General features: G+C 44.6%; 2 protein-coding genes across 2 annotated transcripts in view; one reads left to right on the top strand and one right to left on the bottom strand.

The window, feature by feature from the left end:
• st6gal2a (ST6 beta-galactosamide alpha-2,6-sialyltranferase 2a) overlaps nt 1-11,500 on the top strand; it is a 72,595-nt gene extending 61,095 nt beyond the window's left edge. The window contains exons 5-6 of the mRNA XM_024410210.2: nt 2,033-2,207; nt 10,884-11,500. Of these exons, the coding sequence (XP_024265978.2) occupies nt 2,033-2,207; nt 10,884-11,131 (423 nt within the window). The 3' untranslated portion in view covers nt 11,132-11,500. The remainder of the gene's footprint in view (nt 1-2,032; nt 2,208-10,883) is intronic.
• tmtops2b (teleost multiple tissue opsin 2b) overlaps nt 7,191-23,287 on the bottom strand; it is a 51,755-nt gene continuing 35,658 nt past the window's right edge. Inside the window, exons 2-4 of the mRNA XM_042319891.1 lie at nt 22,592-22,917; nt 17,225-17,458; nt 7,191-7,852 (exon numbers count right to left, since the gene is read on the bottom strand). Of these exons, the coding sequence (XP_042175825.1) occupies nt 7,637-7,852; nt 17,225-17,458; nt 22,592-22,917 (776 nt within the window). The 3' untranslated portion in view covers nt 7,191-7,636. The remainder of the gene's footprint in view (nt 7,853-17,224; nt 17,459-22,591; nt 22,918-23,287) is intronic.

The following is a 23,287-nucleotide window of genomic DNA, read 5'->3' as shown; positions in this document are numbered from 1 at the left end:
ATAATACAAGTTATATACATGGACTTATAGATATACCACTCCTTAATGCAGATTTTGAAAAAGTTTTACGGAAAAAGCAACCCATGCAATAATCTGAGACGGAGCTCAGAACAGTAGCCAAATTAGCCGTCATGTTGGAGTCAACAGAAACCAGAAAATACATGATAAATGTTTCCCTACCTTTGATGAACTTCATCAGAATGCAGTCCTAGGAATCCCAGGTCCACAATAAATGCTTGATTTGTTCGAAAATGTCCGTTATTTATGTCCAATTAGCTACTTTGGTTAGCGCGTTTGGTAAACAATACCAAAGTCACAAAGCGCGTCCACTATAACGTGACAAAATGTCAAATTTTTGTCACGTTATAGTGGACACGCTTTGTGACTTCAGAATGTTGTTTACATATATCTTGAATAACGTTCCAACCGGAGAATTAGAATGACTTCAGATGAGCGTTGGAACGCAGGTCCTTCCCCTGTGAATGCACCTGGTGAAAGCATGGTCCACTCATGGCTGTGGTGACTATTTCTTGTGTCAATCGACCCCCCTTCACATTAGAGTCATCAGACAAAGTTCTATTGACTGCTGACATCTAGTGGAAGGCGTAGGAAGTGAAAACTCATCCATATCTTGCTGTAATTTCAATGAGACCTTGGTTGAAAATCTGCCACCTCCAGAAAAAAAAACCAGGAAGTGGAATTTCTCAGGTTTTTGCCTGCTATATGAGTTCTGTTATACTCACAGACATAATTCAAACAGTTTTATAAACTTCAGTGTTTTCTATCCAATACTAATAATAATATGCAAATATTAGCAGCTATGACTGAGGAGCATGCTGTTTGATATGGGCACCTTTTCATCCAAGCTACTCAATACTGCCCCTGCAGCCATATAAAGTTAACCCACCGTTCCTAGGCCATCATTGGAAATAAGAATGTGTTCTTAACTGACTTGCCTAGTTAAATAAAGGTATTAAAAAATGTTTGTTTTTTAAAATTAATCGGCAAAATCGGTGCTCATAAATACCGATTTCCGATTGTTATGAAAACTTGAAATCAGCCCTAATTAATCGTCCATTCCGATTAATCGGTCGACCTCTAATCAGAAGCTTCTAAAGCCATGACATCCTTTTCTGGAATTTTCCAAGCTGTTTTTAAAGGCACAGTCAACTTAGTGTATTTAAACTTCTGACCCACTGGAATTGTGATACAGTGAATTATAAGTGAAATAATCTGTCTGTAAACAATTGTTGGAAAAATGACTTGTGTCATGCACAAAGTAGATGTCCTAACCGACCTGCCAAAACTATAGTTTGTTAACAAGAAATTTGTGGAGTGGTTGAAAAACGAGTTTTAATAACTCAAAACCGTAGTTTTTTTACCTCTAAATTTATGGAGTGGTTGGAAAAACTAGGTTTAATGACTCCAACCTAAGTGTATGTAAACTTCCGACTTCCAACACACACACACACACACACACCTGCAAATGACTGCAGAAGGAAAAGTACTATCTGTCTCTGTATGTTAGTCTGTCAGTCTCTGCCTCTCTCACTGTCTGTCTGTCTGTCTGTCTGTGTTGGTCTGTCTCTTTTTTTTCTTAGGCATGTCAGTCTAGAGTAGACTGTAACTATTACCCTCCTCTCTCTCTCTCTCTCTCTCTCTCTCTCTCTCAAACCTCTTTCCTTTCTCTTTCTCCCTCTCTCTCTCTCTCTCTCTCTCAAACCTCTTTCCTTTCTCTTTCTCCCTCCCTCTCTTTCCCCCTCTCTCTCTCTCTCTCTCCCCCTCTCAAACCTCTTTCCTTTCTCTTTCTCCCTCCCTCTCTCTTTCCCCCTCTCTCTCCCCCTCTCAAACCTCTTTCCTTTCTTTCTCCCTCCCTCTCTCCCCCCCCCCCTCTCTCTCTCTCAAACCTCTTTCCTTTCTCTTTCTCCCTCCCTCTCTCTTCCCCCCCTTCTCTCTCTCCCCTCTCAAACCTCTTTCCTTTCTCTTTCTCCCTCCCCTCTCTTTCCCCTCTCTCTCTCGTGCTCTCAAACAGTGGTATGCCAGTCCAGACTATAACCTGTTCAGTCCATACGTGGAGCACCGGAGGCTCCACCCCACCCAGCCCTTCTACGTCCTACACCCGAAATATGTGTGGCATCTCTGGGACGTGATCCAGGGCAACACCCAGGAGACCATCCAGCCCAACCCACCCTCCTCTGGGTTTATAGGTGAGACTATTGCATACACGCACATACACACATTACGCTCACACACAAAATCACACACTTACACAAGGGTTCTATAAAGCCGGGTCTGTGGTTCTAATGTTAACGTTAGAGAGTGTGAGATGCGGCCAGTCGACCTCTCTATGTTGTGTAATAGAGTGCTTGGAAGCATGTTATTATTATAAAACAGCCATACAGGACCCGTCCTATAGCACCACTCATTGGGCTATTAAAATCTAGCGAATGTCATCATCAGAACAATGTAATTATTATTATATATTACAGTCCTCCTGTCACCTCGGGGTCCAGTCGCCATGCCAACGACATAAGTGTGTGTGTGTGTGTGTGTGTGTGTGGGGGGGGGGAGTTGGCATTATGTGCAATTTTCTATGCCCTAGATACAGCAATTATGACAATAGGTAGAGGTGTGTGTGTGTGTGTGTGTGTGTGTGTGTGTGTGTGTGTGTGTGTGTGTGTGTGTGTGTGTGTGTGTGTGTGTGTGTGTGTGTGTGTGTGTGAATCCTGTTTGTTCTAATTCCCTGAGCCACCACCTTAACCTGCTAAATTATAGTATTTGACCAGAGTAAACCATCTGGACCAGCTAAATCATAGTATTTGACCAGAGTAAACCGTCTGGACCAGCTAAATCATAGTATTTGACCAGAGTAGACAGTGTGGACCAGCTAAATCATAGTATTTGACCAGAGTAAACCGTCTGGACCAGCTAAATCATAGTATTTGACCAGAGTAAACAGTTTGGACCAGCTAAATCATAGTATTTGACCAGAGTAAACCGTCTGGACCAGGTAAATCATAGTATTTGACCAGAGTAAACCGAAGACAGACTGTTGGATGTCATCTAGGAGCTGGTCCTTTATGAGCACTTGATTGATTGGCCTTCCATATTTCTCTTTGAGTTAGTTTAATGACACTTGATTGTCTAAATTGAATGGTGTGTGTGTGTGTGTGTGTGTGTGTCTGTGTGTGTGTGTCTGTGGAGTAGATAATGCAGACTCCAGTGGATTTTTAATAGCCACAGGAAGTTGACGTGTCTTCTGCTGTAACTCCCCTTCTCCCCTTCTCCCGACCTCTTAAGACAAGTTATTTCTGAATAGATTATGCATGCATTACTGTTACAGGGCGGTATTTTGTGTTGCGGTGGGATTTGGGTGTTGTTTAGTTATACGGTAGTCGTTTAGACCCATTTGGGGGGAATGATGTCTCAAAGATGTTATTGTCCCCAGTGATGTGGTGGTGTATTGCAGTGTGATATTACATATTGTTTAGGTCATTTGGTCAGTTTGGATTGCTCAGTAGACCAGTGAAACAACAAATCACACAAACACAGAGAGACTGAATTCAGCACTTTCTTTGTACAGGTTTGCATGAAGGGGGCGGGGGGGGCACAAGATGTGGAGAATGGGGGCACCCCAAACCCCATTAATTCCAATCAAAATGCTGGCAGGTCCGGCAAAGTCCCGTTCCCCGTATTTGAAATCCATGTAGTTCCTCAATAGAAAAGTTCAAGATCACCCATAGTCACCAGATCACCCACAGTCACCAGATCACCCACAGTCACCAGATCACCCACAGTCACCAGATCGCCCACAGTCACCAGATCACCCACAGTCACCAGATCACCCACAGTCACCAGATCGCCCACAGTCACCAGATCGCCCACAGTCACCAGATCGCCCACAGTCACCAGATCACCCACAGTCACCAGATCACCCACAGTCACCAGATCGCCCACAGTCACCAGATCACCCACAGTCACCAGATCACCCACAGTCACAAGATCACCCACAGTCACCAGATCACCCACAGTCACCAGATCACCCACAGTCACCAGATCACCCACAGTCACCAGATCACCCACAGTCACCAGATCGCCCACAGTCACCAGATCGCCCACAGTCACCAGATCGCCCACAGTCACCAGATCGCCCACAGTCACCAGATCGCCCACAGTCACCAGATCGCCCACAGTCACCAGATCACCCACAGTCACCAGATCACCCATAGTCACCAGATCACCCACAGTCACCAGATCACCCACAGTCACCAGATCACCCACAGTCACCAGATCGCCCACAGTCACCAGATCGCCCACAGTCACCAGATCGCCCACAGTCACCAGATCGCCCACAGTCACCAGATCGCCCACACCCACAGTCACCAGATCGCCCATAGTCACCAGATCACCCACAGTCACCAGATCACCCACAGTCACCAGATCGCCCACAGTCACCAGATCACCCACAGTCACCAGATCGCCCACCAGATCTCCCGCAGCTGCCAGATCACCCACAGCCACCAGATCACCCATAGTCCCCAGATCACCCACAGCCACCAGATCACCCATAGTCACCAGATCACCCACAGCCACCAGTGTAGCAGTCACCAGTATCCTTCTAAGCTGAACTCATCTATTTCCTGTAGAAAGTAGTCTTTGTTCTCTTGATAAACTTCCAGTCTTTGTAGCCTTTACCATCTCTTTACTGGATATCCCAATATAACATACCTAATATATCCCATAGCTTATTGCACTTTAGTTCGTGGCTGCATCTTATTCCACTTCTTTCCAGAGCCTTATGTGGTCACTACTTTTGGGGAATAGGGTGCAATTTGAGGCACAGCCTCAAACGCTTTCATCAGTCTTCCCCAGTTCGGACAGCACGGAGGCTGGGAGTGGGATACGCACTGTGTGTGTGTGTGTGTGTTTGAGGCGTGGGGTCGGAGTGTGTGTGTGTGTTCAAGGCTTGGGGTCGGAGTGTGTCTGCGTTATCGAGATGTGGGGTCGGAGTGTGTGTGTGTGTTTGAGGCGTGGGGTCGGTGTGTGTGTGTTCGAGGCTTGGGGTCGGAGTGTGTCTGCGTTATCGAGATGTGGGGTCGGAGTGTGTGTGTGTGTGTTCGAGGCGTGGGGTCGGAGTGTGTGTGTGTGTTCGAGGCGTGGGGTCGGAGTGTGTGAGTGTGTTCGAGGCATGGGGTCGGAGTGTGTGTGTGTGTTCGAGGCGTGGGGTCGGAGTGTGTGTGTGTGTGTTCGATGCGTGGGGTCGGAGTGTGTGTGTGTGTTCAAGGCGTGGGGTCGGTGTGTGTGTGTGTGTTCGAGGCGTGGGGTCGGAGTGTGTGTGTGTGTTCGAGGCGTGGGGTCGGAGTGTGTGTGTGTGTTCGAGGCGTGGGGTCGGAGTGTGTCTGCGTTATCGAGATGTGGGGTCGGAGTGTGTGTGTGTGTTCGAGGCGTGGGGTCGGAGTGTGTGTGTGTGTTCGAGGCGTGGGGTCGGAGTGTGTGTGTGTGTTCGAGGCGTGGGGTCGGAGTGTGTGTGTGTTCGAGGCGTGGGGTCGGAGTGTGTGTGTGTGTTCGAGGCGGGGGTCGGAGTGTGTGTGTGTGTTCGAGGCGTGGGGTCGGAGTGTGTGTGTGTTCGAGGCGTGGGGTCGGAGTGTGTGTGTGTGTTCGAGGCGTGGGGTCGGAGTGTGTGTGTGTGTTCGAGGCGTGGGGTCGGAGTGTGTGTGTGTGTTCGAGGCGTGGGGTCGGAGTGTGTGTGTGTGTTCGAGGCTTGGGGTCGGAGTGTGTGTGTGTGTTCGAGGCGTGGGGTCGGAGTGTGTGTGTGTGTGTTCGAGGCGTGGGGTCGGAGTGTGTGTGTGTGTTCGAGGCGTGGGGTCGGAGTGTGTCTGCGTTATCGAGATGTGGGGTCGGAGTGTGTGTGTGTGTTCGAGGCGTGGGGTCGGAGTGTGTGTGTGTGTTCGAGGCGTGGGGTCGGAGTGTGTGTGTGTGTTCGAGGCGTGGGGTCGGAGTGTGTGTGTGTGTGTTCGAGGCGTGGGGTCAGAGTGTGTGTGTGTGTTCGAGGCGTGGGGTCGGAGTGTGTCTGCGTGTTCGAGATGTGGGGTCGGAGTGTGTGTGTGTGTTCGAGGCGTGGGGTCGGAGTGTGTGTGTGTGTTCGAGGCGTGGGGTCGGAGTGTGTGTGTGTGTTCGAGGCGTGGGGTCGGAGTGTGTGTGTGTGTTCGAGGCGTGGGGTCGGAGTGTGTGTGTGTGTTCGAGGCGGGGGTCGGAGTGTGTGTGTGTGTTCGAGGCGTGGGGTCGGAGTGTGTGTGTGTGTTCGAGGCGTGGGGTCGGAGTGTGTGTGTGTGTTCGAGGCGTGGGGTCGGAGTGTGTGTGTGTGTTCGAGGCGTGGGGTCGGAGTGTGTGTGTGTTCGAGGCGTGGGGTCGGAGTGTGTGTGTGTGTTCGAGGCGTGGGGTCGGGTGTGTGTGTGTGTTCGAGGCGTGGGGTCGGAGTGTGTGTGTGTGTTCGAGGCGTGGGGTCGGAGTGTGTGTGTGTGTTCGAGGCGTGGGGTCGGAGTGTGTGTGTGTGTTCGAGGCGTGGGGTCGGAGTGTGTGTGTGTGTTCGAGGCTTGGGGTCGGAGTGTGTCTGTGTGTTCGAGGCGTGGGGTCGGAGTGTGTGTGTGTGTTCGAGGCGTGGGGTCGGAGTGTGTGTGTGTGTGTGTTCGAGGCGTGGGGTCGGAGTCTGTGTGTGTGTTCGAGGCGTGGGGTCGGAGTGTGTGTGTGTGTTCGGAGTGTGTGTGTGTGTGTGTTCGAGGCGTGGGTGTGTTTTGTGGTTTGCCAGTATGTTGAGCGATGGTATTTACAGCAAGACAAGCAGACTGTCAATAGAGCAGAGTGACATCAAATGGTACACACACACACATAATTCATACACACACACATACACAGAGTCCATACACACACACACAGAGAATCCATACACACACAGATAATTCATACACACACACACAGAGAATCCATACACACACACACACACATAATTCATACACACACACATACACAGAGTCCATACACACACACACAGAGAATCCATACACACACAGATAATTCATACACACACACATAATTCACACACATACAGTACATAGAATTCATACATACACACAGAATTCATACATACACACACAGAATTGACACACACACAATTCATACACACACATACACAGAATTCACAGCCACACACAGACACAAATTTCATACACACATACACAGAATTCCTACACACACACAGAATTCATACACACACACATGCACACACATACACAGAGATACACACACTTCCTCTTATGCATGCAGGACACATGCTCACTATATTACACCCTCCTCCCCATACACTCACATAAACTTACTTTCTCTTGCACACACATGGACAATTTCTCTCCCACATCCACACACATGCACAGGTAAACACAGCGATCAGTAAACAAATCGAAGTGGCTGGGCACGAGCAGAGGAGAGACCCCCGAGGGTATTTATGCATGGGGCTCGGAGCATTCACGTTGTGATGGTCTATTGGTTTGCACAGTACACCGCTCAGCTAGCTAGCTACTGTATCATCATCATCCAACGGTCATCATTCACTCTTCCCCGTTGGTCATCCCGGCGTGCCTGCTCAGGAAGTGACCTCGGGAGGGTTGTTGCGCTCAGTGGCCAGGGTGCTGCAGCCATGGTTGTGGATACCAGTGGAGACCTGGGCGGTGCACGCCACCGTGTTGCTGTAGACACGCCGGTTGAGCTGGATGACGGTGGTCTTGGAGGGCATGGAGGAGAGGCCGTTCTCCGTGGAGCGCCGTTCACACCGGAACAGGATCAGGAAACACCTGTAGAACTGAGGAAGGGAGGAGATATTAGTGGGGAGGGAGAGATTTGAGGGGGGGACAGGTAGGGCAGATATGGCAGAAGGGGGTGAGAAGGAAGAGGTGGAGGGGAAGGCTGTTGCTATAGCAATGAGAAGCAAAAAACATCATTATCCATCTTCTCGTTTTGCTCATTTTGGTTGCATGAACCAACCAGGACTCGTACATGGAGATCCTTTATCATTGTCTATGTGCTCCATGTTTCTATTGTTCCATGTTACCATGGCAGCTGATGGTTCTAAGGCCTGTATCATGCAATTTCTCTGGGTTGTATGAACAGAGTGCTGATATGATGTCACTTCTATTCTTGGCAAATAACACTTCATCTGCACTTTGATTATTTGGTGAGCTTCTCCCTTTTGTGTCTATAGCAACAACACACACTAGCAAGATAGGTCGTGGAACGGTCACCCGCAGAGTGAGTTGGTGTAACCTTTGTTCCGTCTCCCTCGAGAGGTTGGACAAATGTATCCGTTCCCTGAGTTTGACCTGTCACATTTCTCTCTGATGTCTCAAAGCTAAACAGGAAATGAGGCAAGTCGAGAGGAAAAGCCCCTCTACGGACCTCACTGCATCAGCAGTATAGCATCAAAGACAGTACAGTGTGAAGATAGGCAGAAACTGCTTCTCCAACAGAATTCCCAGATCACACTTGTAGGTGACGTTAGTCGTCATGGCGACTAAGCTCATGCACAGAAACACCTCATTGGGTCCAACGGTTGTGTGGACCGTTGGACCAAACTCGAATGTGCAGGCCATCAAATCAAAGACACTCCTTCGCTATTACGTTGGTTTTGATGATAATTAAAATGTCAGATTACTACAAATCTTGTGAAAGTGACAATGACAGTTTTGCCTACTTAAAACATTGGCTGGAATCTTTGCATTTAGATTTAGAGAAAATGATCAACTGCGGAGTGTGAAAACGGGGATGGATTTGGGGGTATCCAGACTCTAGTCTCTGTATATATATATAATATATATATATATGTATATATATATATATAATATATATATATATATATATATATATGTATATATATATATATATATATATATATATATATATGATACATATATATATGTATATATACACTACCGGTCAAAAGTTTTAGAAAACCCCTTGAATAAGTAGGTGTTCTTATTTTTACTACATTGTAGAATAATAGTGAAGACATCAAAACTACGAAATAACACATATGGTATCAACCAAAAAAGTGTTAAAACAAATCAAAATAGATTTTATATTTGAGATTCTTCAAATATCCACCCTTTGCCTTGATGACAGCTTTGCACAATCTTGGCATTCTCTCAACCAGCTTCATTAGGTAGTCACCTGGAATGCATTTCAATTAACCTTGTTAAAAGTGGAATTCCTTTCCTTCTTAATGCGTTTGAGTTAATCAGTTGGCTCAGTGATTAGTGGTATACAGAAGATAGCCCTATTTGGTAAAAGACCAAGTCCATATTTTGGCAAGAACAGCTCAAATAAGCAAAGAAAACAAGAGTCCATCATTACTTTAAGACATGAAGGTCAATCAATACGGAAAATGTCAAGAACTTTGAAAACATTTTCAAGTGCCGTCGACCCAGAGTTACTGCTGCTGCAATGTAGAAAATAGTAAAACAATAAAGAAAACCCCTTGAATGAGTAGGTGTGTCCAAACCTTTGACTTAATTCCTATAATTTCTAATCTACAATGTTTGTTTGGTTACAGTCATTTCTGTTAATGCATTCAATATATTATTATTCCAGTATTTTACTGTTCTTGTTGTCCGAGGGGACACATTGTTTTTCAGAGTGCACAACCTATGCTACACTTGTGAGAAACAAGTTTTGGTTTATTTCATTCCATTTACAAGCTTTGTCAATTTAGTCATTGTCTTTTGTTTGAAGCGCTTCTGTCGAGTAAGGACACGCCCCTGATTACGCATAGAAGTAAACCTAGTGTCCATTTGAGGATCTGATGATGTTTCTGATTGGCTTAACACACCACCACTAATGATCTGTGGTGCTTCTCAAAGTTTGTTTTTACATCCATTGAGAATTACAACAGTTCCTCAATGTATTTGAAACATCCTTCCAGCTCTCTCCCTTTCAATAACCACTCAGCATGAAAGAGAATAATGTCATGCTCCGATCCAGTGGAAACATCATAAAACAGGCCCCTGATGACCTCTTATCCCTTGCGCAAATAGCCTACAGCTGTGTCTGTAACGAGCTCACTGGCTCAGGAAACTCTGAGGGCCCAGAATATAAGTTAGCTAGCACCAGCTTTAGGCCAGACCCAAGTTAATAGTTGATACAATGTTCGTTGCAGACAGGCCATGTGTAGCCAATGTGATTTTAGAGGATATTTATTTTTATCAGGATATTTTCTATCTGCAGTCTGCAATGTTTTTATTTGTTGGCTTTATTGGCTATTTATACATAGTTGGCAATGGCAATACGTTACTTTTTAGGTTTGTATCATTTTCATTCATTTTCATGTCAATGAATTTGAGATACGAAGGCATTATTATAAATTAAATGAAACTGTTCCATAAAAATGTGCCACAACTGGCACGCAGGAAGGTAGAAATGGTAAGATAAATTGGCATTCCAGGTGAGAAAGGTTGCTGACTCCTCATTCAGCCTATAACCGACAACTTCAGGAGAGTGAAGGCAGAATCTGTGAAAGCCAATAGGAGCGGGAGAAGGATAGTCTGGTTAGGTTTTTTTCTTCTGCTTATCTTGATCTTTGGCTCCCTCTTGAGTCATTTGTCTTATTTCATCTAACAGTGCGCTTAAAGCATCAAACAAGCTCAATACATATATAGTTGATTTTATTAATGTCTATGTATGTAAAAATGCACATTTTAAAATTCCTACCAATCGATTCGTCTAAAGAACAAAAAAATGTTGGGGAACGCTTAATGGATTGTGTGTTTTGTGGAATATGTAACTGTGTGTATGCTAGAATATCTAACCCCTCATGCGCTGCCCTGTCGTTGTAATTACAGGCATCCTCCTGATGATGGCGCTGTGCGAAGAGGTCCATGTGTACGAGTACATCCCCTCGCTGCGGCAGACAGACCTGTGCCACTACCACGAGCGCTACTACGACGCTGCATGCACCCTGGGGGCGTACCACCCGCTGCTCTATGAGAAGAGTCTGGTGCAGCGCATCAACACAGGCCCTGTGAGAGACCTGAAGAGGAAGGGCCGTGTCACCCTCCCCGGCTTCAACACCGTCAACTGTGAACTCTGAACTAGGAAGCCACACATGGAACCACCATGACTCCACGCGTCTAAGGGAAAACGGTGCAATAAGAACCCTCTGGACTCTGACCTTAGGGGGAATCCAGAGGCAACCATGTAGAACCACGTAGAACAGTGGAGAACCTAAGCCATAGCCCCTCTGTGTGGGATGGGATCAAACTGAAGGGTACAACTCTAGTAAAACTACATAAATCAGGATTTATCAACAGAACCCACATCGGTCAAAACCTTGCCTTCCTCAGAGGCAGGGTTGGGTAGGTTACTTTCTAAATGTAATCAACTACAGTTACTAGTTACCTGTCCAAAATTGTAATTGGTAATGTAATTTTTGGATTACCCAAACTCCGTAACGTAATCTGATTACTCTCAGTTACTTTTGGATTACGTAGAAGAAGACAAAAAGATCCATCAAATGCATTTGGTGTGTCATCATAGTGGTCTTTGATTGGTGGTCATCATTTGGTGTGTCATCATAGTGGTCTCTGACTTGTGGTCAGACTCGCTCAGGTGGAACAAACTTAACCTTTCCCCTTTTTTTCAATGCTTAATTGAATGTCACTGAGAAAACAGAAAGGTGTCATAATGTATTTTTTCGCAAACATCCTTTCTAAATTAAAAAGTAATCCAAAAAGTAATGAGCTAGTTTTTCAAAAGTATCTGTAATCTGATGATAATAGTTTTGCTGGTAACGTAACTGATTACAGTTACCAGTTGTTGTAATCAGATTACATTCAATCAGCTACTTTTCAACCCTCTTCAGAGGGTTAACAAGCCCAAGACATGCCCAATATGACCACCTCTATCTCTGCCATTGCTGAGCCGGAAGAGAGAAGAGCTGTCTAGGGTAGCAATAGAAAAGTGTTTTTAGATAGAGAAACGTTTTTGATATATTTGGATGTTTTTTGCTGTTGTGAAGCGTTGTTTCTCTGGTTGCTCTTCTTTCTTAAAAGGACAGTCCACAGTTTTTTAATGGTGTGTGTTTGTGTTTTTTAATGGTGGGTTATGGCTCTCATGGGGTGGTAAATTAATGTTTAAGAAAATGAGCAGTGGTCCGCACTGAATGTCTCACACACGTCCTTATCGAACACACACTTCTGAAAAGGTACAAACTCTGCGTCCACCAGCCACACTCCCGACAACATGTAACACACCTGAAGTTGTATTGGAAATGTACCTTAAAGACAATACACACACAACACACACCTGTACATACAGGCACACTGGAACTACACCAAACCCTCTTCACCTTCTAAGTATTATCTAACCAAGATGGAGGTACATTGTTTTTGATCTACAACTGTCACATTTGGCTGTATTTGACATTCCTTAAATGTTATTTTCTATTCTTATTTGTTGTTGTCAATGATTTTGAGTGTTGTTTGCTGCTAGTGCGCTTTATGTTCCTCTCCTGTCCAATCCCCAAGCTTGACTACACCGGATCAGTTGCCAATAAACAGATTGTCACACTCCCCACTTAGCACTTTAAGACTGGCTAATGACAGGCTGCCACTTCAAAGGCATGTCTGGTGGGTAGTTGGGTACCAAACCCTGGAAAAAACATTGGTTGCCCATTCTTAGGTTTAATCCAGTACACCAAATGATGAGAGGCTAGTGGAAAGGAGCTAGGGGGTAAGAGAAGGGACTCACAAAACATTCTCAAAACAGCTATAACCCTGTGCCTAGTGGCCAAAAGAACACTGGGTTGCCTTTCAAAACACCCTCAGACTGATTATTCACATATGCCATCCATTTAACTGCAATGTCATTGTTGAACTTTTTGTTGCTTATTTCATTGTTTAATAGCTGAGATTTAAAGAAGCCTGCTAATCTGCCCATAGCTCAAACCGTCCTGTGTTCTGTTAGTTGCGAGTAGGAGAGATCTCTAGTCAAACTCCCATACTGTCCAGTGTCCACCCCATGCCAAAAGGCAATTGAACCTATGCCCTCTCTCTGACGTCTCTTTAAAAGCAGCTGTAGCTACTGTGCTGATTGACCTGTCTCTTTGAATGTAATCAAACCTCTCCTTTGGGCATTTCTCTCTACGAGCACTACCCTGACTGTGTGCCATTTGATGGAGTCAAGAGAATGAGGGTTTCAGTCTGCAGGGTTCAGTAGCTAGACTGCCTCCCAGGCATACAGCAGAGCGTAGTCTAGTTCTACCTTGAGACTATCGTTCATTATGTCTTTACCGTCGTCATTTTGACTCAATACTCCAATATTGGTCTGAAATGACTATTTTGCCTGAGCTTGCAGCAGCCTGCCCTGGTGCGCTGCCGGAGGACATTTCTTATCGTGGCAGGGATTTCAAGCAGTAATATCTCCAGACTCACTTTGTGTTTTAATGGCTTTGTTATTTACCCTGACTCTGTGCCAGACTTGCCTACAGTACATTTCAGCTAGCTTGTGTGTGTGTGTGTATGTAAGGAAAGGAAAGGAGATGGGGGATTTCTCAGAGACCTAGCCTAATAGTTTGTTCTGTAGGATCAATATCTGGCCATGCTGGAATGGACAATGGAGGCTCAGTTGTTTCCAACCACAAATCCGCTTACAACTACTAAGCCTCACCTTTATCCCCAGCTGACCCAATGAAAACAAACAGATCATGTACTTGTCCATCTAACCTATTTGTCACTGTAGTTCTCTCTGTAGCGGCCAGCTAGTGACCATTCCCTGGCCAGGGAAAACATGGAAGGGGTTGATATTGGCAGTCAGTGACAGAATGCAAATAAGAGATGTGTGTTAGCGTTTGTTATTCTGTATCGTGTTGCTATGCCCTTGCTCCAGGAACCATGCTTAACCAGGGATGCATAAAGGAATTTATTCAGTTCTACACATGGCAAACAAACGCTGCTTGGGATAAACCGAGGCAACTGTTGTTGTATTCAGGTGATAGAAGAGAGACCGAACAGGAATACCATTTAGAGTTAGAGCTGTTTTAAATCTGTGATGTGAAGGCTGTGTCGGTATGAGGGGAACTCTGATGGCTCTTTGCAATTTTTTGAATTTCTTGTAGTATTGTATGTTCTTATTACATTGGATGTTGTACATTTTTTATAAATTGTGTTAATGCAGGGCTCCCTTGGATAGAGTCCTTTGTATTCAATGGAACTCCCTGTAGAAATAAAGGTTAAATAAAAATAAATAAGCCTTGGCAGTAGTTCGGGGAGCTAACGCAAGTTCAGGTCTCAGGCAAGGTTACTCAGCACGCAAGCTTGGTTCCGAATAACTGTTACACCGGCACCCCAGGCAAGCAACATATCACACCTGATGGAAAGAAAATATTGTCTTTGAGGAGCCAGACACACCGCTGTGTCGTATGATCGCCTAGGGCCAACCTCTCACTGAGAGATCTAACTGAGTGAAACAAGGCTGTTGTGAAGCTGTCTGGAAGAGTCTCTTACACACAGTATATCAGAAGTATCATCTCTGATTCATTTCCATGCGTTGTTTATTATTGATGTTTACAAATCATCAACTGTAACTAGGGTTACAAGGGGAGGGTGCATTACTGGAATCTTTTGAAGTTTTCCAGTAAAATACCAGAATTTGGTATCTTAAAAAGATTTTATGTACTCTTTCACAAGATATCTAGTGGCCCATTTGGGTACTTCAGAAAATTATGGGTGTCTGTAATTATCTCTGGCCCTCTGTGTGGCCTTATCACATGTAAAATATCTAAAATAAGATATTTTTCAAAATGATGACAGCTGTAAAACATGATCCTAATTATAGACCATCGACTTGGTGAATACCACTGGTGTTTTAATATGAGGCTTTTAGCATGAAGTTTCCTTTTTAGTTTTTTACACGTATTTGTTCATGTTTTGGTGTCAAACTGGTGGCAGTTGTGTAAAAAGTCAATAAATGGAAGAGTTGCAGTTAATTGAAGATAATTCCCTTGTTGCTTAGATGCTTTTTTTCATTAATTGGGCTAATTTCTCTTGAACCATCTGGTCTATCTACTAGAACCTCATGGATGATATGGACACAGATATAATAAATGAATGCTATATATGAATACATTTTTACATGGTATAAACTACCAAAGTTACGATTGCCATATTTTCTGTTAATTACCAAAATGACTAAAGATCCAGTAAGTTTGGTAAATTACCGGTAGCATTGCAACCCTAACTAATTGTAACTGTTACGCTTGTGATTGTGACACAGTGATGGTGCAAAAAAAATATGAAATTCATTTGTAATAACTTTGTTTATATTCCAATGGACAGAGCATGCAAGTCTAACCGGAGCAGGGCTATGAGGTTTAAATTGTCCATGTATACTGTACTTTACTGTTCTGTAATTGACTGTACTTAACTGTAATTTAGTCTTTAGAGCCAAAAAAGTCACAAAAAAAGACCATGCTGGAAAAATGTCTTTCTACTGGTGCTGTGTATATTGTGTGCGTAGGGAAATTCCATGCAGCTGGAAACGAGAGCAGCATTAGCATCTTCATATGTTCTGTAGAAGCACTCCTTGATCAAATGCAATGCCTTTGGCAACGGTAGTGGAATCTTGATACTGTTCCCAATGATTTATTTATTTAACGTTTACTTGCTGATGCAGGTAGGTGGTTGGGTGGAAGGGGGCTATGTTTGTCTTCTAGCAGGTGTTTAGGGGGATAAAGACAACCAACATCTCTGTATGGAGTTGGCATGCCAGACATTTCTGTATGGACTGGCATGCCAGACATCTCTGTATAGACTGGCATGCCAGACATCTCTGTATGGAGCTGGCATGCCAGACATCTCTGTATGGAGTTGGCATGCCAGACATCTCTGTATGGAGTTGGCATGCCAGACATTTCTGTATGGACTGGCATGCCAGACATCTCTGTATAGACTGGCATGCCAGACATCTCTGTATAGACTGGCATGCCAGACATCTCTGTATGGACTGGCATGCCTGTATGGACTGGCAGACATCTCTGTATGGACTGGCATGCCAGACATCTCTGTATAGACTGGCATGACATCTCTGGACTGGCATCTGTATAGACTGGCATGCCAGACATCTGTATGGACTGGCATGCCAGACATCTCTGTATGGACTGGCATGCCAGACATCTCTGGTGGCATGGACTGTATGGACTGGCATGCCAGACATCTCTGTATAGACTGGCATGCCAGACATCTCTGTATGGAGTTGGCATGCCAGACATCTCTGTATGGAGTTGGCATGCCAGACATCTCTGTATGGACTGGCATGCCAGACATCTCTGTATGGACTGGCATGCCAGACATCTCTGTATAGACTGGCATGCCAGACATCTCTGTATGGACTGGCATGCCAGACATCTCTGTATGGACTGGCATGCCAGACATCTCTGTATGGACTGGCATGCCAGACATCTCTGTATGGCCAGACAACAAAGAGAAAGAGTTTGTTTTGGAGGTCACTGCTTAACTTGATTCCTCCTCCACAGTATGTTTTTTGATATCTCTCTCTCGCATCCTTTTCTGTAGGGTGGAGATTCACAGCGCCACAACACTGCCTTTAAAATGGAAACATTTCACGGTTTTTAAGTTGGACGACTTGTAAGTTGTCCTCTGAGATTTCCAAGAGGGCTTTGAGCAAAGGCTGAGAGGAGAGGGAGAGAGAGAGTGTGGGATTCATCATGACCAAAGTGTTATTGAAAAGCACATTTCATTTTCAGCCTTGGGATAAAAAATGTTATGACTAAAACATTCCTTTTGATTTGTCATTACAGGTTTTTTACACAAAGGTATTTAAGTTGACTGTTGGTATACAATTCAATTGTTGTTAATTCATTGTTATTTTTTACCATGTAAATAAAGACATTTTACATGTACAAAGGATTAGTCTAGAATTATAAAGACGTAGGCCAGGATTCATCCTTGGAGTGCTGTCACAACACAACGTTTGAGCCGGCATCTCAGTGTTTAGCGTAAATGCATTCAGGAACCTTGCCTTTAAAAGACACATTCTCAACAATGCGAGATCGGATTGAATCTCGGCCTTACCGACAAATTACCGACAAAACACACACACACATTACCAAGCACCATCCAATACACACTACACCCCCCCCTCCACAAACACCCCCCTGCTGCCTCACCTGTTTGTTCATGAGGATGTAGATGATAGGGTTGATGACGGTGCTACTCTTGGCCAGGAGGGAGGGTACCACGGCGGCCACGGGGGTGATGATGCCGGGCCGGCCGAATGTGGCCATCATGGCCACCACGCCATAGGGCATCCAGCACAGTATATAACACACCACTGTGGTCAGCACCATAAACAGGATGTGGTGCTCTCTCCGCCGTGCCGCAGTCTTACGGATCTTACCCACCTAGAGACAGGAGAGATGAAAGGACAGTGTGAGTGAGGAGAGAAGGAGAGAGTGAGTGGGGAGGGGAGAGGGAGGAGGGGAGAGAGGGAGATAAAAGGAAAAGGGGAGAGAGGAGAAGAGGAGAGGAGGAGAGAGGAGAGGAGAAGAGGAGGGGGGGAGAGGAGAAGAGAAGAGGGGGGAAGAGGAGAGAGGAGTGGAGAAGAGGAGGGTGAAGAGGAGAGAGGAGGGGGAAGAGGAGAGAGGAGAGGAGAAGAGGAGGGGGAAGAGGAGAGGAGAAGAGGAGGGGGAAGAGGAGAGAGGAGTGGAGAAGAGGAGGGGAAGAGGAGAGAGGAGAAGAGGAGGGGGAAGAGGAGAGAGGAGTGGAGAAGAGGAGGGGGAAGAGGAGGGGGAAGAGGAGGGAGGAGTGGAGAAGAGGAGGGGGAAGAGGAGTGGAGAAGAGGAGGGGGAAGAGGAGAGAGGAGAGGGGGAAGAGGAGGGGGAAGAGGAGAGAGGAGAGGAAAAGAGGAGGGGGAGGAGAAGAGGAGAGGGGAAGAGGAGAGGAGAAGAGAAGAGGAGGGGGAAGAGGAGAGGAGAAGAGGAGGGGGAAGAGGAGAGAGGAGTGGAGAAGAGGAGGGTAGAGACGGAGAGGAGAGAGAAGGAGAGGGAGGAGGAGGAGAGAGAACAGCAGAAGAGGAGGGAAGACGAGAGAGAAGAGGAGGAGAGAAAAGGGGGAAAAGGGGAAAAGGAGAAGGAAGAAGGAAGAGAGAAGAGAAGGAGAAAGAACAGCAGAGAAGAGGAGATAATGTGTTTTCACCCCAGGGAGAGGCTAAAATAGTATTTTGTCCGAATATACATTTGTTTTCTGTATTTGTTATTGTCAATCCTCTGGACACCACACACACCTAATGTAAAGGCTCTGGACTCTAATACGTTTGATAAATGTGTAAATATTTGGGAGGGAATAGTATGATTATAGGGAGGGAAGAGGGCGCGTGTGTGTGTGTGTGTGTGTGTGTGTGTGTGTGCGCTGAAACAGCTTGGTGGTGATAGAGGTTAGAGTTTAATAGATGTCCCTTTAGACACGACAGAGTCCCCGGGGGATAAACACACAATCTGTTCAGAGCTAATATCTCTTTAACTATCTCACACTGACAGCTCCCCTCCCTCCTACTCTCCCTCTCTCTGGTTGTGCTCTGTCCCTGCAGTATGCTCATTGTTCTGCCTGAGGGCTTCTCTCCTAACCCACAGAGAGACAGTGATAATCAGTCCATCCGTTCTGTGCTGCTAACCTCCCATTTCAGCAATGGAATGCCTGACTCTCCATCCATCTCCCCAGTCTCCCTGTCAGCCCAAATAACGAAAGGGACATCAGAGAGAGATTCTATTCTCCTTTTTCCATTTTAGAGGATTAAAGCACTGCCCCACTCTCTCCATCCTGTTCACCGTTCAACTGAGAGTGAGAACATGCACATAAACAGACCCCTTGTGACTGACAAGCCTGGCGCTCAAACCCAGTGTGTTCATGTATTGAGCTAATGCCTAAGGCGTTCAGGTTTAATCATCACACAACAGCCAAAATAAAGGAAACACCAACATAAAGTGGCTATTTATGACCAGATTCCCTGGTACCTCCCTGAATCAAATTAATCCAGCCTGCCTTGGACCTCCCGTCATGACTCAAGCTGTATAACTGGACTTTTACAGTCAATAGTTTTATACTTTCATCGTCACAGCATACTTTTGTTATCTAACAATTTAAATCAAATTGTATTGGTCACATACATGAGACTGGGCGTAATAGGCTACTGTCCCAATAACCTCCATTAGGCCTAAACAGTAGCAAAGGTAAAAAGGGGACATGATGGGAGAACGACTATGGTTTAGTTTCCTCCAAATCATTGATCAGTGATGCTTCGCTAACGGAACCTCAAAATGATAACCAATAGCAAGACTTGATTTGCTCTCCTCCCTGACTCTTTGAGAATGCAAACACATTCTGACCGTTCTGATTGGTGCCAGAAACCGATGGGTTGGGCCAGAGCTGGCCTACAGAAATCATGAAACACGTCATTTTGACGTCAGCTCAAAATACTTATAGGCTGGCAGGTTCAGATTTATGTAGGGAACGATCGATAAAGCAGCGAAAGTAAATTCAGGATGAGTGGCCAGGGGTAATGTAAACAAACACAGCTCTAATACCAGAACAGCTGTATCGGCATCGACTGGTCAGTTCTTCACACCATGCAGTGACCATGACCCTGGCGCTCCATAGGGATGCTGTTGAGTAATGCTGTGGACTCAAATTCATTTGTCCATTGAGCCCCACAGTGCAGTAATTGCGTGAGCAAGACACATTTAGAGCTTTGTGAAAGCTGCTGGTTGTGAGTCCGGGACTCTGAGTCCCACTAAAAACAGATTGGTATTGGGTAATCCAGACAGCACTCAGCTAACCCCCTCATTCACTCATTCCTGGCCCTGGCTCTATCTGAGGGCATTAAAGTGTGATGGGTTGACATCAGGATCGCATACACAGACGCTTCAGCTTAACAGTCTTCTTCAGTACAAACCTCCACTGAGAAAGGTCCCTTAATCCAAACCCAAACACTCACACGTCAACTACAGACAATGTCTGAGGCTGGGGCAATATTTACACACCACAGCAGCTTTACTTTAACACTTATTTAGGCAGCATTAATCCCCCAGAAATGTGATGTTGGAGGATAATGGAGTATAAAATAACAGGGTTGAAATTAGTGATGGGGAAAAATCGATACAGTTACATATCGCAATATTATTTTGAATTATATTATATCGATAGTTTGATTCCAAGTATTGATTTGTATAAAAAAATGTTTTTTTTTTCTTTTCTCACTGCCGCGGAAGGTAGGGGTTCTGAGGTTGCTGCAGCAACCCTGACAAATCTGAATAAAAAAATTATGTATTAATAAAATAAAATATTTAAAAAATGTAATACTAAATTCACAAAAAATAGTGCACTGGGCCTTTAATGGTGCTGTATTAGCAGCCCAATATAGCGTCTGTAGAGAGGGCAAACATTTTTTCAGCACCCCCCTTGAAAATACAATAAAAATCCATAAAATATACAGCACCCCCAAACCCCTCCTGCAGCTATGGGTAGCGTTAGTTAGCACTAGTTGGCTGCACCTGTGCCAAATCTTTTTAAATAGCGAGCAACAAGTTATCACTTTATTTCCATTACTGATCAAAACTCATTTTCTCGTGCTTTCTCTTGTCTCTCTACAGAAGACATATAATGAACAATGTTGTGGTAACATAAAATTGCAATAAAATCACAGTATCGAATCTCAATACATATAGAATCGTTAGAATCTCAATACATATAGAATCGGGAGAATCTCAATACATATAGAATCGGGAGAATCTCAATACATATAGAATCGGGAGAATCTCAATACATATAGAATCGGGAGAATCTCAATACATATAGAATCGGGAGAATCTCAATACATATAGAATCGTTAGAATCTCAATACATATAGAATCGGGAGAATCTCAATACATATAGAATCGTTAGAATCTCAATACATATAGAATCGTTAGAATCTCAATACATATAGAATCGGGAGAATCTCAATACATATAGAATCGGGAGAATCTCAATACATATAGAATCGGGAGAATCTCAATACATATAGAATCGGGAGAATCTCAATACATATAGAATCGTTAGAATCTCAATACATATAGAATCGGGAGAATCTCAATACATATAGAATCGTTAGAATCTCAATACATATAGAATCGTTAGAATCTCAATACATATAGAATCGGGAGAATCTCAATACATATAGAATCGTTAGAATCTCAATACATATAGAATCGGGAGAATCTCAATACATATAGAATCGGGAGAATCTCAATACATATAGAATCGGGAGAATCTCAATACATATAGAATCGTTAGAATCTCAATACATATAGAATCGGGAGAATCTCAATACATATAGAATCGTTAGAATCTCAATACATATAGAATCGTTAGAATCTCAATACATATAGAATCGGGAGAATCTCAATACATATAGAATCGGGAGAATCTCAATACATATAGAATCAGGAGAATCTCAATACATATAGAATCGGGAGAATCTCAATACATATAGAATCGGGAGAATCTCAATACATATAGAATCGTTAGAATCTCAATACATATAGAATCGTTAGAATCTCAATACATATAGAATCGTTAGAATCTCAATACATATAGAATCGTTAGAATCTCAATACATATAGAATCGGGAGAATCTCAATACATATAGAATCAGGAGAATCTCAATACATATAGAATCGGGAGAATCTCAATACATATAGAATCGGGAGAATCTCAATACATATAGAATCGTTAGAATCTCAATACATATAGAATCGGGAGAATCTCAATACATATAGAATCAGGAGAATCTCAATACATATAGAATCGGGAGAATCTCAATACATATAGAATCGGGAGAATCTCAATACATATAGAATCGGGAGAATCTCAATACATATAGAATCGGGAGAATCTCAATACATATAGAATCGGGAGAATCTCAATACATAATCGGATCAGCACCTAGTATTATGATAATATCGTATCATGAGGTTCCTGGCAATTCCCAGCCCTAATTCCCACGACCTCCTTCTCCAGACTCACTAGGTGTTCTAGCAGGGTGATCTTGGAGTTAATTGACCCCCAGAATAAATTGAATGGGTAGGCGCATGGATCACACCAATCTTGATTAAAACACAATAAGGGTTTAGTTTAGTTGTGAGTATAGTGCTGAAATTGATCTCAATAGTGAGCCAGATTCAATTCAACTTGGAGGGCTCTCTAACACACACACACACACACACACACACACACACACACACACACACACACACACACACATTACTCACTCTTTCACAACTCAGCATTTCTCTACACTCGCAATAATCTGCTAACCATGTGCATGTGACCAATAAAATTCTATTTTTTTTATTTATCTACAAACACACATTATTTTGTTTTCTCTCAGCCTTTTAGTACATTGTACATCTCTCAATGTCAATGCTTTACTCTCTCTGCATCTGTCTCTGTCTCTCTCCCTCCCTCCCATCAGTCAACAGTATCTGTCTCCCCCCCCCCACCTGTTTGACTGCCCACAGTAGCCGACAGTAGCAGTAGACCATGATGACGATGGGCAGGCCCAGGCAGAAGACGAACAGACAGATGATGTAGGCGTGGGACTGAGCCGTCCTCAGGGTCCAGGACACGGAGCAGCTGGTGCCGGCCCCCTCCAGGTCGTAGCTACTCCAGCCTAGCAGGGGGGGCACCGTCCAGATCAGGGAGTACAGCCAGGAGCCCCCCACGGCCAGCAGGGGCTTGCGGTAGTCAGGACCACGCTTGTTGTACACAGTCAGGGTACTGTAGCGGTCATATGAAAGGACCACCAGGGAGATCAACGACACGATACCTGGGGAGGGGAGGGAGAGGAGTGGCAGAGAGGAGAAGGGGAGCAGGAGAAAGAGTGGTAAGAGCAGCGGGAGAGAGAAAGAGAAGGAGAGAGACATTGGGTGGTAGTGAGGAAGGGAAGGAGAGAGACATTGGGTGGTAGTGAGGAAGGGAAGGAGAGAGACATTGGGTGGTAGTGAGGAAGGGAAGAAGGAGAGAGACATTGGGTGGTAGTGAGAAAGAGAAGGAGAGAGACATTGGGTGGTAGTGAGGAAGGGAAAGAAGGAGAGAGACATTGGGTGGTAGTGAGAAAGAGAAGGAGAGAGACATTGGGTGGTAGTGAGGAAGGGAAGAAGGAGAGAGACATTGGGTGGTAGTGAGGAAGGGAAGAA

This window comes from Oncorhynchus tshawytscha, linkage group LG03 (genome assembly GCF_018296145.1).
Source record: "Oncorhynchus tshawytscha isolate Ot180627B linkage group LG03, Otsh_v2.0, whole genome shotgun sequence".
NCBI lineage: Eukaryota > Metazoa > Chordata > Actinopteri > Salmoniformes > Salmonidae > Oncorhynchus > Oncorhynchus tshawytscha.
Note: the sequence above shows the minus strand (reverse complement) of the source record. Positions and strands in the feature narration are given on the sequence as shown.